This window comes from Manacus candei, unplaced genomic scaffold (assembly GCF_025592945.1).
Source record: "Manacus candei isolate 608988 ecotype Guabito, Panama unplaced genomic scaffold, ASM2559294v1 h1tg000028l, whole genome shotgun sequence".
NCBI classification, from domain to species: domain Eukaryota; kingdom Metazoa; phylum Chordata; class Aves; order Passeriformes; family Pipridae; genus Manacus; species Manacus candei.
This window is the reverse complement of record NW_026138076.1, coordinates 11,940,282-11,958,161: the sequence shown is the minus strand read 5'-3', so window position 1 is coordinate 11,958,161 and position 17,880 is coordinate 11,940,282. Positions and strand designations below refer to the sequence as shown.

Genomic DNA, 17,880 nt, shown 5'->3' with positions numbered 1-17,880 from the left:
ATTGGACATTGTTTTAAATGCTGAACGAATTAGAGAAAATATTTTATTTTTGGCTAAGAAAAAAGGGACTTCCAAGGACATGAAGTACTTCACCTTGACATTGAAGTACTTTGGCAAGATCTTTGTCCACTTCATAGGAATTGGTAGCTTGAAAGAATGATTAAGGGTGTAAAAATTCACAGAGTATTTGACATATTTAGTCTTTTTAGAGGCCCTGTGAAAAAGGTGCCAAGTTGTATAAGCCATATGCTTCCTTTAGAGTCAAATTCGGAAGAAATTCCATGAGAATCTAGAACAAATTTGGGAACCTGTCCTTGAAATATGAAGTGCAACCACACAGCTCAGTTTATCAGGAAAAAGCTGATGGAGAAATATATTTTGGGACTCGGAGTGCTCCCCAGGTCATGGTTTTTGGTCTTCTTTTTCCTTGAACTTCACACTGGCGTGAAAGTCAGATGAACTGCATCTGCCCCTCCTTGCTCACCCTTCAGCAGTAGGAAATCTAGATGCCTGAGCGGGGAAGAAGTGGCTGCTTTTAATGATTTCTTGGAAAGGGAGTCAGGGCTATGAGGCCTGCCAGGTAGAGCACCTGCCTTATTGTGTACACATGACATAAAAAGGGTTTGTACTCTCAAAAGGATGCTGAGAGATGGCAAGCTTAAAAGCCATAACTCTGTTCCCAACTGCTTGTTAAGGAATTAGCTGGGGCATATAAAAGGGGCATCATATCAACGCAACTCAGGAGACAATTATGTGGGATAGTGTTTTAGTTCTTGTCCTAGTTACAGGGTTTATCACTATGTGGGTACAACCAAAACTGGGTATTCTACACCCTCTATGTAATTTCTGAAGGACTGTTAATAATGGATCATTTGCAGCAGCTGCCCAGGGCACACCTGATGACTCAGCTGTGATATTCCCCTCTGGGGAGGAATCAGCACCTTCACACCCAGCCTGAGGGGTCATTGCTGCTAATGGGCCATACTGGACTGACATAATTGGCAGCTGCAACACCTGGACCATCAGACTCCAAAAATATCCCGCAACTCACAGAGTTAAATCACCCACTGTGAAACTCCCTGCCCTGGGGGACGTACTGGACACTCCCACCTGAACCTGAGCGCATATAATCTTGGGGTTTTGGGACTTTTGGTACCACTCATTGGGTTGAGAGGAGGACCAGAACTCCAACAGGATTGCGACTGCCACTCTCGACAAGACTGCGATCATTACCTCAACCGAACTGCCACCATCATTGGCACCAACAGGTTTTCCTTTCCTTTTGCTTTGCCCCCACGGGGGCCACATGGTGCTCAACACAGGGGTTGACAAACACCGTTCTATTCTTGTCCCAGGGTGTGGGGTTATACATCTGTCTTTGTGGGTTAAAACCAGTTTTTCTCTGTATCATTGTATTTATTGTAATCTTTTAATAAATTGTAACTCTGACTTGTAATCTCTCTTGAGGTGGGTTTATTTCTCCTGCTGGTTTACTTTTAAACCAACACAGTTCTTTTTATTAATTTTCTTTTTTTTAATTTTCTTTTTATTTTGACTGCTGGGAATTTTATATTTGACAGTTTGTTAGTATTTTTTTTGCAAAATGCTATTTCGAAAATAGAGCCTTTTCTGATTTTGAAAGAGATACACATTTTTAATCAATTTAGCATATAAAAAATATATCCAGATAAAGATAATGAAATTTAATGTCTCCTTCCTGATTTTGTGTCAAGATGAAACCAGTATGGAACTCTGTCCATGTGACACAAGGTATATCACAGATTTTGACAGTCTGTTTCCCTTTTTATAATTTTTGATAAATGCTCTTGTACTTCTACTGCTATAATTCCTTTTGTATAATTTATGAGACATAAAAATATAGTTTATAATATAGGTTATAGCTACATTTTTCCTTGTTTTCTACATTCTCTTATAAAAATTTTGCCTGAACTTTTCCCACAAAAACCTGCACAGACACTGACACAGGGTAGAATTGTTCCCAGCTAGAATTCTTCCTTTTCCCTCAGGATCTTTGACACTTCAGAAGTGCTGACCTAGAAAGAGCACACTGTTAAAATACAGTTTTATGCTAGAGTCTCAAAAAAGAAACTGATAGATGACTAGCATTCACAGCCTTTGGCTGACGTAAGTCTATTTGCTGATGTCTGTACAGGAAACAAATTTGATGAAACTCAAGCTCAGGAAATTGGAAAATGCAACTGTGTTTTATCATGGCCTTTGTAATTTTGTTGGTTGAAAAAAAATCCCCTAGCTAATATTAGCAAGAGGAAGTAAAGCTAATTCTGACGTGATTTTCCTACCTCTAATGCATAGATCTACGTTTTGGTTTTTTTAATTAGTATTCTAGAAAGATGAAAGCATTTATTTCATAATTGTTAGCACAGTTGCTGAAGTTATTGAACAAGAGAAATAATGAGAAAACAGTTTTTTCAAGGTATCAAGATTATATTGGAGTATGTCATATCAATTTATTGCCAGACAATTAGAGGAACCAAAATAATTTCAAGACACATGCTTGATTATACATTATTTCATTCAAAGGTCTCCTGGTGCAATTATTATATTAATATATAATATAATATATATATTATATATGTAATATAATTCAGCCATTATATTTTTATATATATATAAAAGAATACCTTCCATCACTCACTGAAAAGCTAAGTATAAGATTTTCAGAGGATGGAAACTTAATAATTCAGATTTTCATATATAAAGGTTATAGGTTAGCACAAATGTATCTAAAATTAGCTCACTTTTTTTTTTGGTTGACGTTTAAGCAGAGATTATTTTCTTGTATTCTTGAAATAATGCACTTAACCTTCCTCCCCCACCCCCATGGCATTGATACAATAGAACAGGAAGGATTATTAAAGGAAAAAAATTGAAATACTGTATTGGAATACTGCATAAGTAAGCTAGGATTCTCTTCAAAAGATTTAAATTTTACAAGTGATAGCAAGCCAGTTGTTTCAAAGATATATTTCATAAAATTTTTACAGGGAAGAATATTTAACAGTAGCATGATAATTAGTTGTAAAACGTGACTTTAAATGACTTTACTGACTGGCAATCTGCTGTATTCAGGTTGTTAATCATCTGCATAATCCCCCTGGCAAAATGGATAAGGTAAAAACAAAAGAAATATCCTCTTCAGGGGAAGAATCACCATGTGGTAGGCTACCAATTCAGAGGCATTTACACACATATTATTGTCCAAGAGGACTGAGTTTGATGGACAGGACAGTTTGTCTTGTAAAGACTGTGCTGCAGATTAGACAGCCCAAAAGTCATTGATGTTCATTAGTTAAAATTTATTTTTGCACAAAACTGTATATAAGGTCTTAACTACAAACATCAACCCTATATAAAAGCATGGAATTATCACAGGGTTAAATTAATGTTGTATGTTTTTATCTGAAGGAAAACTGGAACCCTTTAAATCAATTCCTGTCGATCTCTGCTACTTTAAATACTTACTGTCTGAAGCTGTTTAAATCCTTAATGAATGAGAAAAACGAATGCATGCTCACATTCTGATCAAACAAAAGTTCTGATCTAGTTTTCCGCACTTTGCCATAAATCATTTGGACAGAAATTGTGTAAATATTAGAAGACTTACAGCATAGTTACGTTAGATCCTTTGGCAGAGAAATATTTCTCTATGCACAAACATAGTTTAAGAAGTCTCTGATCTTTGCTACTCCTAGTTGACCAACCCTTTTGTCTACTGCAGAGCTTCCCTCTTACTTTCAGCAGTCCAATGGTTTTAGTTGAGCTGTGTTTTAGAAAACAATGAAATTATTTAAATAATCAATTTAAATTCTGTTTTTTTGCTATTGTCTGTTTACTTTCTTTGGTAAGCCAGATCATTTGAGTGATGGGATGAAGGCTAGCTGTAGAATTAATACTTTTTCTTAGCTGAGAAGGAAAAGATAATACAAAACTGTATAGTGAGAGAATGTAAACCACTATTTCTTTCATTATTCTTGTTTGGTCTTGGAGAATCTGAAAATTCAGTCTTACATAATTAAAAGCAGTGCAGGGAGATGTTCAGTATACATTTTTTATTATCTTTAAGCTTCTGAGGACTTCTTTAATCTTTTTTATTTTCTCTCTAGCAGAGAAGTATATTAGGTATATTAAGTATATAAGGATATATATATCTCCTTTAAGTATATTTTGTCCTTAAAATTCTTCAGACTTGTCATTCGCATCAGTAATCTTTGTTGAAAGGAGACACTAAGCCACTTCCCTGCACCAAATATTCTATTAAAGTCTGTTATTCACAGGCAAAATTTGGCTGAGGGGCTTGCTGTAATTAGTTCTGAGAATGCTGATCAGCTGATAGACTTGTTTGTTTATTTTAGTGTTAAAAACAGCTTAACAAAATTAAACCTGAGTATATGACAAACATATAAATTATTTTCATTGCAGTTTGGAATCAGAAAGATGCATTGATTTAATTCTAATACTAAGAGTAGGAAATTTATACATTTTAATATTTATTAAAAGATTAATTAGTAGACTGAACAATATCTTCCTTTAGTTTAATAAATTCTTATGACAAATTTTCTTAGTTTTATTTGAATTGTAAGGTTGAGCTTAAGGGTAAAATGTTTAAAGTCACAGTGGTTTTAAATGAGCATAAAGCTCCAGAATCCCGAACGGGCTGGCAAGATTCAAGAAAGAAAGAAATTGTTAGGTAGGCTTCTTAGGGTCCTGAAGAACTTACTTTAAAAATTTACTGTTAATATTTTTAATTTATTATAAAAATGTTGCTTATACAGTTTTTAGACTACATTTGGAAAACTTTTACATAATTTTCCTGTATTTAAACACTTCAACAATTCTAAACAAAATGCTTTATGCTTTAGAGGAACCATTCTATGAGAAGTATGAACCAAGTCTGCATTTTGTTCATTGCCTTTGTTTGAAAGTCAAAACACAGACTAGAACTTTTTTCACTGACTTTTGGGATAAATGTGGGGAAAGGAAAATCAGAATATAAAGTTTCAATGAAAATAACTAAAGTGCACTGGAAATATTTTACAGGGATTTAAATAAGTTTATAGAAAAATATTAATAAGATTACAATGGAAACTTAAGTATAATGGTTTGTACTGACAATTACTCTAATATTTTGATACAGAATTACCTGGAACTGTATGATCATCTGTTTACATTTAGGAGAGTTTGACTAGTTGCCAGAAGCGTAATAAAAAAAATTAAAATTATTGTCATGCCAATAATGAAGAAAAAATGCAGAAAGCATTCTTAATTTTTTGGTATGCCATGTGCATTGCCTTGCTTATGCAGAAGCATGAGAAATACTCAAGCACTAATGCAAGCTGGATTGAGATCTTTCTGGCAGTTTAACACTGTTTCTAAGGAAATACAACAATTTTTAATTTCCCATGTTGCTCTGTGATCTTGAATTTAAAAGAAATTCAGTCTTTAGAACTGTACTGATTAATTCTGCAGGTTGCAGAAGTGATCCAGGTCTATGGCATTTCTCACGTTGTTTCAATCTAAATGTCATCTGCAAAGTCATGGAACTGTATTTGTTGTAGTCTTTGTCAGTGGAGGAAAGTTTTCTTCAGTATTTTAAAACCTGCAGTGTAAAAGCATTTGGTTGGGAAAATTACCCAGTTACTGAAACAAAAATAAATTCTGAATAACTAGAGAGTTGAAATGAAAGGCAAATTGTTAATTATATCCTTTGGAAAAGATCTGTGTTATTAAAAGGTGGCAATTATCTCAACAGCAAGGTTGACAATAGTGCTATTCTCACTAGAAAATAATATGCTTCCATGAAGGAGCATGTGCCATGTCTTTCCCTCAACTATAATCCTTTCTACAGAATTTTATTTCCTCGATTTTGACCTTCAGAACAGGGCTGGTGACTTATTTTAGTCTCTGATTGCCAAGTCTCAAAGCAAGTTTCTTAAAAGAAAGGCAATTTTTAAACCACCAAGTCGTGTTCTACAATAAAGGTGGGAATGAATATCTTCTTTCCAGAGATAACAAGTTTTAGAGGAGACATGAAACTAATTCTGAGCTCACATATTGGCAAAGTTTGTGTCATACTAATGACAAAGCTACTTATTAAATGTTTTGCCAGGTTAAAGAACATTGATCAGCAAAATCTGAGGTAATACTTTTCAAGATCACTTTCTAGCTTTTGATACGTCAGAATTAAAGGTAGGGGATGTTTGGGGTTTTAATCTTAAAATACCCTCTTCTACCTGCGTTCAAAATGTAGCTTTTTCTATTGATTCTTCATCTGATTTTCTTGACTTTTCAAAAATCATGGAGAGTGATTTGGCAACTACATAAGCCAGTTCACTCAGGACTTCTCAGCCTTCTCCTCACTGTTACCAGTTTTCCAGCATTGTTTATTAGGGGGGGGTTACATCTTCTTTGACCCTCGTTAGAAACAGAAAATCAGTGGATTATCTGTAATTCCTGTAACTGTCATTCTTACTCTCATTCCTTTTGATGCCTCGATCAAAGCCTCAGTATTCTTCATGCTAAACATCCGTGGAATTTTTGTCTCAAGGAAGGGCTATAATGTAGCCTGAAAGCACCTAACAACTGATGTAATAGGCAATGGCTGTGTGCAGGGGAAGACTCAGTAAAGTGTCAATAATAACATCCCTTCTTTTCGGTAAGGTGTTTCAAAGTTCATTTGAGATGTGTGTGCTTCTGCTTGTTTAGCACAGGAACAGTAGAGAGAACTAGGAACGCAGAAAGCTTTGCCAGGGTAATTAGGATCCAGCACTGAGTGATTCTGCTTGAAGGAAGGTTTATCAGGAAATACAAATAGTGTCAAAATTAAGATAGCTATACGAAGAAACAAAAATACAGGTAACTATTTCTGACGTTTGCTGTTGAAGCTACTGCTAATGCTAGTGGCATCATTTAATTGTATAGGTTTCTGCCACCTTAACTTTCTATCAAATAATAGGTTTAATATTAACCTAAAATAAAGCACCTAACTAAATATATTCAAAATTAATGACTCATCTTGCCTTACTTTTGTGTCTTACATTTTTATTTAACATATTAATTTTAATGTGCATTAGACTTTTAGTATTCTTTTTTAATAGCAAGTCTTTCTTTGCTGCCTTTTCTGAGCTATAAACCTCATTTCAGATTTCTACTACAATAGTTCTGAAATAGTTCTACTTCTACAGTTCTGAAATTCTACTTTGTACTTTAAAATTTCTTTAGAATTTGTTTATTCTTCTTCAGCTTTAGAATTTGAAAATATCTGTCAAAGAAATCATAGTGAAATAAAAACTGATGATGGAAATATTATTTCCATATAGGCCTTTCCTGTATGTCTTCAGGACACCACAAAAGTGGAACCCAGAACCTATTGATGTGCTGGAGAGTTCCCATTTTTCAGAACTCTTATTTCAGATTTCCATAGGAATGGATAAACATAATGAAAAAGCTTCTTTTGACTATTTTGCTGATTTTATATTTTTTTTTACATTTATCACCATGTAAAACTGGTATATATTTTCTGACATCAAACAAATAGGGGTTAACACACTTTTCTTAGTCATAAACATCTCAGGAACAAGGAATCTGGTGTCAGATCACTCACTACAGCATGTTGTTGGAATGTTGTTTTGTGGTCTGTTTTTTTTTCTCTCAGCTACTGAGTTTAAAATAAATGCAATTCAAATTCTGTAGAGAAATGCTCTCTCACTAGGGAATGCTGGAAAATAACTTTTAAATGTGTGAATATACTTTGATTTATATAAATTTTCCTATAATGTCTTCAAACTTTTCCTGGAGTTAAATATTTCAAATTGCAGCACTTTAAGTTAAAATGGCATGGGAAACACAGTCTTGTTTCACTGTAATGATATAGCATGGTTGACACTTGCACACAAACAAGAACTGAAAGACTACTTTCCAAGATTTAAAATAGTGTAGTGAATTGTTGGTTACCATTGAGCATAACTTTAATGACAAAAATCCTTTCAATAATTTATGCACCCACATTGCAAGAAATTTGAAAGGTTTGAAAGGAATGAAGCATTTTAAGACTTGCATTGGTTTTCTACCAGTTCAAATTCTTTGGGGGCTTTGCAACTCAGTAATGTACAATTTTACTTGCTGTGTCAGAAGCCTAATGACTAAGGAGTGAGCTTTGGGCATTTAATAACCTTCTTCCAAGTACTTTTATAGTGTTGCTTTATTTTTAGTTAGGATGCTTATATCTTAAGTCTGTTTGAAATTTTATTTGGTGTTTAAATCAATTCCACAAAAGTCACGTCTTTTGTCTGCTATTTAAGTATCTGCTTGTGCTTTATCACTAAGTTTTTCTATTCATGACTGAATTCTGCCATAATAAAAATTTCATGGTGCATTATACAATGAAGTAAAACAAGTAGGTTACTTCTATCTGGAGCTTATAGCCATAATCACTGTGCAGATTTAGCAGTTCTTTTGGCTCTCTAGAGCGCTGTCTATAATGCTCAATGGGTACATCTATATTTCTTCAGTAGGTGTAGCTATGTTTGGATTCAGATTTGGTATGTCATGAAGCTGGTTGATATCTGTGATTGTCTTTACTATTTAACAAGGCTGACATGGACACAGAGCAGAGGTTGGGAACCAAGATAATATCCTTTGATGAACAAGGATTATCTAGAAAGTATGTTTCTTGAAACTTTGTCAGTAACCTCAAGTATGATATTTCTTTCAGTATCAACTAGGGTGTTTTGTTCATTTTTTTTTGCAAACTATTAGTTTGTACTTTGTTTACCTTTCTTCCATAGCTTTCATTTCTTTGGTCAGTCAATTAAGTGAGGTATATTTCCCTCTTTGATTTGGAAAATAGAGTTTGTATCTCACTGCCATTGGGGTATTTTTACAAAATCAGTTTTGACATGGAGTCAAATCTGCTGGTCATTTTACCAGTGTGTTACATAAAAGATTTGATTCATTATTTTTTTCTACTTGCAATTGATGGCGATTATATATAAATCAGTTTGGCCATGGACTAGTGAAATGCATTGACCTAATAGTTTGCTTGAATACTTTTCCAAACCTCCTCATTGTGTAAGACTCATGTGGAAAAATACTGATTTTTAATAACACTTGGTCAAACTTTTAAGATATCTGGAATAATTCCTTAAAGCAGAAGTCCAAATGTGTTTATTGAGATTTTGCAATCAGCTTCCTGATTTTGATTAAATTGGGACTATCAGGTTAGAAAGGACAGTTATACAGAAAAAACACTAAAATCTGATATGAAACTTTATTTTGGGAATGCAGGGATATAGGAAATAGCTTAAAGCATCTAATTTATTTGGATCGATACTTACATTAACTCTTCTCAGCTCAGAATTGACCAGGAATAACTTGAATAGTAAATTATATTCAATTCTCCCTATTTTAAACACCCCTGTGTTGGAATCCTTGCTGTCCTGATGCCTTGGGAAGCCTCTTGAGAATATTTTTGAGAACATTTTTGGAAATACTGAATATTGGTAAATATTGATAAAAAGGAATATTGGAAATATTCTTGGAAAAATATTTTGGGAATATTCTGATGGAGAAAATTGTTCTTTAATTTGTATTTTGACAGTCCCAAACTCATACAAGCTTCCAATAGTTTTAATGGAGACTTCAGTCTTTTTAAGTACTCAAGAACTCAGCAATTGCTTCCATTTGTAGGTCTTTTTCTTTCAAATCCTTCCTAATGCAAATTTCTTCATGTTTGGTTACTGTTAATAATAACGTTAATGATAGACAATTTGTCCCAGAGACTCCAAGCCCTAAAAATGATCTTTTAGTCCCTGGAGCTTTATCTTCCACCTCAAATAAGCAAATACAGCTTATTTGCCCGAGCTGCAGTTGTCCATGTATTTATTGCACAACTACTCATCTGGTCTTTGACTCCCTTGAGCTGCTGGACTGACCAGCCTACTAAGTACTTTCTATATCTTTCAGTTCTTGTTTTGTTTCTACGGTGTAGTCAAATAGCTCATACACTATTTGTTCTTCAGTTGGGGTCATTGAGCAGACACAGCTGATCAACTTCTTCACTGGCACCCACAGTATGGGTCCCTAAAGCTGTAGACAAATTGTGGTGCTCTGGTGCAGTGGGGAAATATGCTCCCTGTCTTTGTTAAAATCTTATAATACACAACTACCTGTGTGGTTGAGTATGGTGCCATGGTGAGTTTCTCAGCAAACCAAAGTCTAATACTGATTTTTTTTTTTTTCTTTTTCTGTAAAGGTACCTTGGAAATGCAATGGTCATTCTGAGTCACCAGTGTATCAGGGTAGCTTTGTTAGGAGTCCTACAAGGAAAGCTTCTGCCATAACTATTTTAGCTGCCCACACTGGTGATACTGCTCTGTTATTTGAGTCTGTATAACCTTACGTCTTCTAACAAACTACCGCTGGAGTGGCAGGTCTGGAATCCTAGCTACTTATTCCATTAGTTTTTATATCTATATGACACTGCATAAGGGTCCAGAAACCTGAAGTGGTGCACTTGTTCAAGCAAAGAAATTGAATCATAAAAGAGCTAGTGCTTGCACTCTAAGCAATGGTATACATATTGTGACTGTTCCTGAGTGTCAGTTGGTGTTATTACAATTAACTGTGTTCTAAGCGTAAGTCTGGAATTACATTTAATTATACAGTGTACCATCTTACTTAAACTAAAGTTTTATTAAACCTACTGGAATTAAAATTGCTCCATTTAAACTGTTTCTAATTTAAAGGGTTCATTTGGAAACATTCTTCAAAACTGAATTAGCTAGGATTGCCTATTTGAATGCTGTACAAAACATATGAAATTTGTCCAAAATATGTTCAAAATACTTGAACCATCTGTAAAAAAATTAACTTTGCTATGATTGCTCATGCAGAATATTTTTAATAAAATGTTTTCGTAAATCAGTCTGTCAGTTTTTATACACTTACTGTAATCTGCTCATGTACTTCTAAAAAAAAAAGTTGATATTTACTAGTACTGTACTATGATCTTTACTCAAAACAAAAACCCAAAACAAACAAAAAAACCCCACAAACAAACAAGCAAACCCCAAACCTCTTTTTCCTCAAAATTTTAATTGTATTTATAACTAGATTCAGATTCAAGAAAGCTTTCTGAAAATATACCTTAAATTAAATAGTTTATTTTTCGCTTTGTGAATTCCAGCTGCAAACCTGTTTCAGATAAGAAGTAACTATAGTAACATCATGTTCATCTGGTTTAATTTTAATACACTGCTGAAAATCTTGAAGTTGTAACGTTTCAGGGTTTATAACAGGAATCATTTCATACAGTATCGTGAACATCAGCTAGTTCTTGAAGTCCTCTTATCTGTCTGGAAGTGATGAGAGCTGAATGCTCCCTAAGAGGTGGGTGGAACCAAGTTGGACAACCCAGATAGAAGGGGTTCAAATGGGGCTGGACTGAAATCTCCCCCCAGGGAGGTTGGACAGGGCCAGTAAGGGCTGGTAGAACCCTCATGGCCCTGAGGGCATCCCTGTACAATATTTTAGTTATTAGTATATTGATAATTATTAAAAGCTCTATGTAACAGTAAGAATGTTCTTACTATATTGCTTTTTGTTATCTATAGTATAATTTTTGAAATGGCATCACAAATCATTTCCTATTTTCTGAAGGCCACATTTATATCTGTATGTATGTACATTTACACATACTTCTATATCCCTTCTGACATCTGAATGTAAATTATTGTGTGAATTATCAAGGTTACTAAATTGCGAGCTGAAGTTCACATCAAAAGAGTAACAGATTTGGTGATCCAGAGAGAAAATTATCCTGGATTTTAATGCTTTAGATGTATTTTTATTCATCTAAATACAAATACTGACACTCATCGCACTTTATACTCATCTTAATTCCACCGATCTGTAATTCCACCGATTTCAGCTAAATCTTCTCTGAATGTCTAGTTCATCTGAGTAGACTACCTTTGATTACCTTGAACCTCTGTGTTTAGGCACTTCCTGTGTAAAATAAAGTGCAGGTAAACAGTATAGATGAACTGCTGGACTTCTTAAATTGATAGGAGTTTTGCCACTGTGTTTTCTTTGGTCTAGAATTTAAGCTTGCACTAAGGAGTATAGATTTAAGTTCCTAACTTCTTCATCCCTCTTTTACATAAGACAAGGAAAGAAGAAGAAAGGAGGCTTGGCTCACCTAATTTTTCCTTTTCCTGTACTTGAGAATTTGATATCAATCTTACAGTTAGAGTCTGAGAGGCAGATTTTAGCCTGAGAATTTTGATAAGTATTTTCCCAAGATGAAAGGAAAGAAACCTTTGGATAATTATGTGAACAGTCTTTGGGAGTGTAAGTTCCCAAACCTTTAGCTGAACTGGCAGAAATAGGCATGGCAGTATCGTCCCTTGCTAAGGGTGAGATTATTCTAACTGGGAAGACTCTTCACCAAATACTGACTAAGCGAAAGTGAAAAGGGCTCCTTTAAAATACGCTTTGACAATGCAGATATCTATTAAGACAACTGCCTTTCTCAGAGTGGCAGTTGCCTGGACTAATCATTTTAAAAGAACCATAAGGAAAGTGAAAACCAAGTGTTGAGAAAAAGGCCCTTAGCAGCTGCTTTTGTTGTCAGAAGCCCCCTTGATTGCATCACATTTAGCTCAAAATAGTCACATTGAACACAGCGTCTCACTGATAATTATAGCTTTTTATCTAGAAAGATGGACAAGCCAAACAGTCACTTTTATCTGCCAGACTCTGTGATGCAGAGCTAATTGGCAGAATGCTAGAGAGGTCAGAGAATGGTCCAGTGAGACATTAAACACACCTGTACTCTTAGAAATTAGCTCAAATTTTAGACTTCCCAGGGAACCGATTATCATTTAAAGTTAATAATCATAGTGAAAACAACTAGGAAAAGTGTTTCTTGCAGAGGGAAGCCCTGGATTCAAAGAAAGGGACTGTGAGGTATAGAAAATTTTAGTGAAAACCTAATGCATCATTCAGGTAAAAATAAATCTTAATCTATGGCTCCTTAACTCCTTTCCTTCTCATCTTAAAAACTTTCAAGAACAGCAAGAAGCAATATAGTGAGTGACACACACAATTGGTCTGTCTAACCTAATATGCTCAGTCAGGGGATAACCAATAATAAATGCCCAGGGAAGAATCTTAAGAATAAAACAAGTATATAATAAATTTCCCAAATATTTTCCTAGCCCTTAGCCATTCCTATCTAAGACACTTCCCCAGCTGTTTCTATCAGATGTTTTAGTGGTGTTGGATAAACATACTTAAGCATAATAAGTGCTAGCAAACTGCCAGAAGCATTAATGTACCCATGATCTCACTGCAAGCTCCAGGGAAAGAACAGTGTGGTATCAGGTGACTCCAGACAGAAAAGTGCCTCTCTGCAGCAGCAGCTGCAATCCTAATTTTTCCTCCGCTCATGCACTCACCCCACTCCATTGAGAGCATGATTGGTAAGCTCTTTCTTTTTTTTCAGGGGGAGCTATTTCTCCTGACTCTCTGTTGAAGCTCTTCCCCTTTCCTGTGCATCTGTGCTTCCCCTGGAGGAGTGTATCTGGCTCCTCATTCTTCAAGAAGCAAAATTAAATTCTTTATGCAATTCTTTATTCTGGCTTTAGACACAGGATAAGCTTACATATATATATGTAAACATTTCTCAGAAGCTTAAACCTAGTTGGGTGCTGAGAGCAGTCATGCTGCAAACTGACTCAAAAAATGTTAAGACTGTATTTAACATCATGCAGTGTTTGTCTCCATGCTACATCAATTTGATCCCTAATAGTACTTGTCAGATACTACTACCAGTGGGTCAGGATTGTCTTTTACAAGATCTCACCTTCCAGTGCTCTCTTTCTTTGTTTTTTTGAGAGTAACAATTCTTTTTGTCTTCAAAGAAATGCATGGCTGTGTTTGTAAGGTTTTTGTAAGTACAAGTATTATAGATTGTGCAGATTAATAGAATAATGCAGTATAGTGTTGGTTTGGTAGTTAGAAAAGTATAGGTTGTCAATATGTGGAAAAGGCTAGTGAAACAGGTTTGTGTTAAGGGTTTTTGAATTTGGAACTTTGTAGTATTGTATAAATTAGCTTCAACTGATTTCTAAAGCAGGGATTGCACAAAGGTTCCAAGCTTAAAACAGTGTTCTTAGTACTCTTTTATATAAAAAATTGACTTGTAAAATATTTTATGAAATTATTAAAAGGTTCGTTATATTTAACACAGCTCCCCTCTCAGCATGCATGCTTATATTAAGTTCTAACTTAATTCTACCTCAATTTTTTGTTCTCTCATTTATTGTCTCATACATGTTTCCCAGGATAGCCCACTGGTCTTACAGTCTGACAGAAATGTAACAGTGAATGCAAGAAATCACATGGGACAGTTAACTGGACAACTGACAGTAGGTGAGTGTTCTTTATTAACTGTTACGTTTATCAGTTTAGCTTTATGAATAGGTTTCATTAATAAAAATCACATATAAAATATTACTGAATAGTCAGGAAAAAAAATCTCTCATCACCATACTCAAACAAAAACGGGTGCCTATAATGCACAATACATACACAATAAGAGCATGATTCAGGATTAGCTCAAGGCAGAAAAAGTAGAAATGTCTCAAAACAGTTAAAACAGCTTAATGAAAAATGATTGGTTTTGAGACAACTGTAACAAAACAAACTAAAAAAACCTAAAAAAACATGTTTAAACAACACTTTCAGTGGGAAAATAACTATAATTTTCTTACAAATTCAGCCAGTCTTCCATTACTTCAGTGGCAATTGGTTAGTCCCCATCACTTTTGTAAGGCGTTTGTATCAGTACATATTCAAAGAAGTTGGAGTAATGGAATGTAAAAAAATAGAACAAAACAAAAATCAAAATGCTTTCCTAGCCATTACAAAATTTAAAGGGAAAGTCATTCATTAAAACTGATATTTTACAAAATATAAAATATAGCAGATCAAAGTTCCAAATGAAATGGAAATAAAATCCTCTACTTATCTGTTTCACTTATCATGTATTTTTCCCTGCTTTTATGGTATTTACTGTGTTATACTCTTTTTTTAGTACAAATCATATTTATCATGTTAGTAAATATGGAGTAATTTTCTTTTTATATTTTCAGAACTATAACAGTACTGAAGGTATTAATTGCTTTTTAAGAATATTGGCTGAAAAAATTCACTGCAAATTGGTGTTCTAGATCTGTCACAAAACAATATATATTGACTGGGAATGGGATAAAAAAATATAGAAACATACATGTGTAAGACCTTAATATAAATAATATTAATAAATTATATAAATTCAAGTATACACCCCTTAGACTCCATGTATTTTTGTTTTTTTCACTTTACGTCTGGGTTAAGCTGCATTTTATCCACTTTTTTCCCTCATGTGTTGAGGTTATGTTCACATAGTTTTAAACTCTAGTTGTAATCTACACTAAGTTTTCATACTGGCTGGAGACAGTGGCTTCAAGTTGTAAAAACCTTTGGCAAGTACAGACACAGTGACATACCATCTGCACTGATTTCCCTGAATGACCACATCAAATGACTGTGAAAAGGTAACTAGACTTGCTAGAAGGTACAGATGAGGAAAATTAAGCTAACACCTGTTCTAGCCATATTGTACTTGCCCAGTGTGATTATGGAATGCAGTTCTGTATCATTTGCTAACTATATTATTAAAAACCTTCTACTTTGTCTGGTAATTGCTAAAAGGTGAGTTGCCCATGGCGGATATTCACATTGGCTGAAATAAATATAATATTATTATCACTGACATTATTCTGGCTGAATGAATCAAGTACAAAAAATGAGTGAGTTTATTGAGACTGACCTACTTAAAGGCATCACACTAGAGGTTAATATTCTAAAAACTTAAAGACCTGAAAAAAATATATGTTTTTGTGTTTCCGTCATTAGAGTGAATACCGTTAGGCTTCTTGGTGTGCAGCTGGTACGGTGTTTGGAGAGCAGAAATTTGTTAAATTGCAATATTGTATTTACATTATTTCTTATTCTTTACCTTCCTCTTCGTTCCTTAACAGCTATATGGCCTTTATTACTTCTTATATTAATATAAAAATCTGCTTCTTTATTTTTTATGAATTCCCTGTACTGTATTGGATGCATATTAACATATTTCTTATTTTCTTATCTCTTATTAAATATTTTTAACTTCATAAAATCAGTCACCACTGCTAGTACAATCAGTAAAACCTGGACATTCTACTATTAGAAATCAAAGAAATTAACAGGCACCTAAAAATCTAATATTCCTGCCCTCCCTTCTAAAATTTTTTCTTGTGTGAGATAGAGCAGAGAAAGACAAGTTTTCGCTTTTGTCTTGTTAAAAGCATGGCCACATCTACTGAAAGAATGGTAGGGAACTTTTCTATACTGTGTTTGCTGACATAAGAAAATATTTTTTCTATTAGTTGTAAATGTGCTCTGGAACATTCTTCTTTAAATGAAGAGGTATGCTGCATCCTTCCAAAACAATGAAGAGAAATGTTTTAAGCAGCAACAACAACAACAAAACAAACAAACAAAACCCACAAAAAACCAAACCAAAACAAAGTAAATTATTATACCTTGAGGGAAAAATTGTCTAGTTAACAACTTTGAAATCTTCTTATATGTTGACATCTTTAAAGAGTTGAATAATAATAATTTTAAAAAACCACCAACCTACAAATTTATATGCATGGCAGGAGCATTCTATAAAGAAAGAAGGATGCCAGTGCATTCAGAAAGGTGATAATGCACTTTTCATATATGTTATACCACTGGCATTTTATCTGTATTTCACAGGGCATAAGTGATATTGCAAGGCAACAAATTGGCTGGTCTTTTCCTGTCTTTGGCATCCAAATTGCTGGTCATATCAAATTTTAGGACAACTAAAAATTCTTTCTATGGTATTTGAAACTCTGCAAGACCAAGACAGCCTCAAGAACATGCACTTAGAACTGTAACTGGTAGATAGATTAATGTAAAGAAGTGGGGTCGGGGCTGGGAGGAAGGAGGTTACATGTTCACTCAGGAGATGGAAAAATACCAGTGAAACTCTTGATACAGGTGTTATTCAGTGAAGAAAAAGTATATTAAAAAACTCAAAACAAACCCAAAAACAAACAAAAAAAACCCCTAAACAAACTAAATATACTGGAGGATTGGAAGACTGAGTAGTTGTATGTTTAAATGGTATAAATTCAAGTTGTGGCTCCAGGTCATACAATACTAATATCTATTATTACAGTACAATGTTTTTATACTGGTAATAAAAAGTGTATAGAGAGAAAGTCACAACTGTAGCAATACTTTCTGTTGGGATTTCTACCAAGTAAGCAAATGTTGGGTTGCTCTCCAGTCTATTTGTGACATGGTCAGGAATCTGCCAAGTTTGTGTCTGGATCTCCAAAAGGACTCCATGGCCTTCAGTTCTTAAACATGCCATTTAAGACCAATGGAGCAGATGTAGCACAGACGTGAGTTATATCTACAGAATAAAGACGAAAAAATGGCCAGCCATTGAACTTTGTATCTGAGCTGGAAAAGGATAAGTAATCACATCTCTCCCCTCCCAACCTTCACTTAGCAATACCTTTTACATTGTGCATTCTACTGAATTACCTTCACACAACCTTTTCCCTCTGTTCAATCAGTGTTTGCATAGTTTAAATACATATGGAAAAATATCTATTCTATTTTTGCCAGTCTTAGAAATGCACATTAATTGCTCACCTTGAGAAAGAAGTCTGTTGTTCCATGCTGTCTGCACATATCATATATACCTCT

General features: G+C 34.4%; 1 protein-coding gene across 4 annotated transcripts in view; it reads left to right on the top strand.

The window, feature by feature from the left end:
* The window catches only part of SGCZ (sarcoglycan zeta), a 431,982-nt gene that overhangs the window by 348,403 nt on the left and 65,699 nt on the right, over positions 1–17,880 (top strand). For all 4 annotated transcript variants that reach the window (XR_007904954.1, XM_051790352.1, XM_051790351.1 and 1 more), the window contains one exon: positions 14,388–14,475. Coding sequence is in view for 3 of the 4 variants with exons in the window: in XM_051790352.1 (XP_051646312.1) it covers positions 14,388–14,475 (88 nt within the window). In the remaining variant the exon portion in view is untranslated. The remainder of the gene's footprint in view (positions 1–14,387; positions 14,476–17,880) is intronic.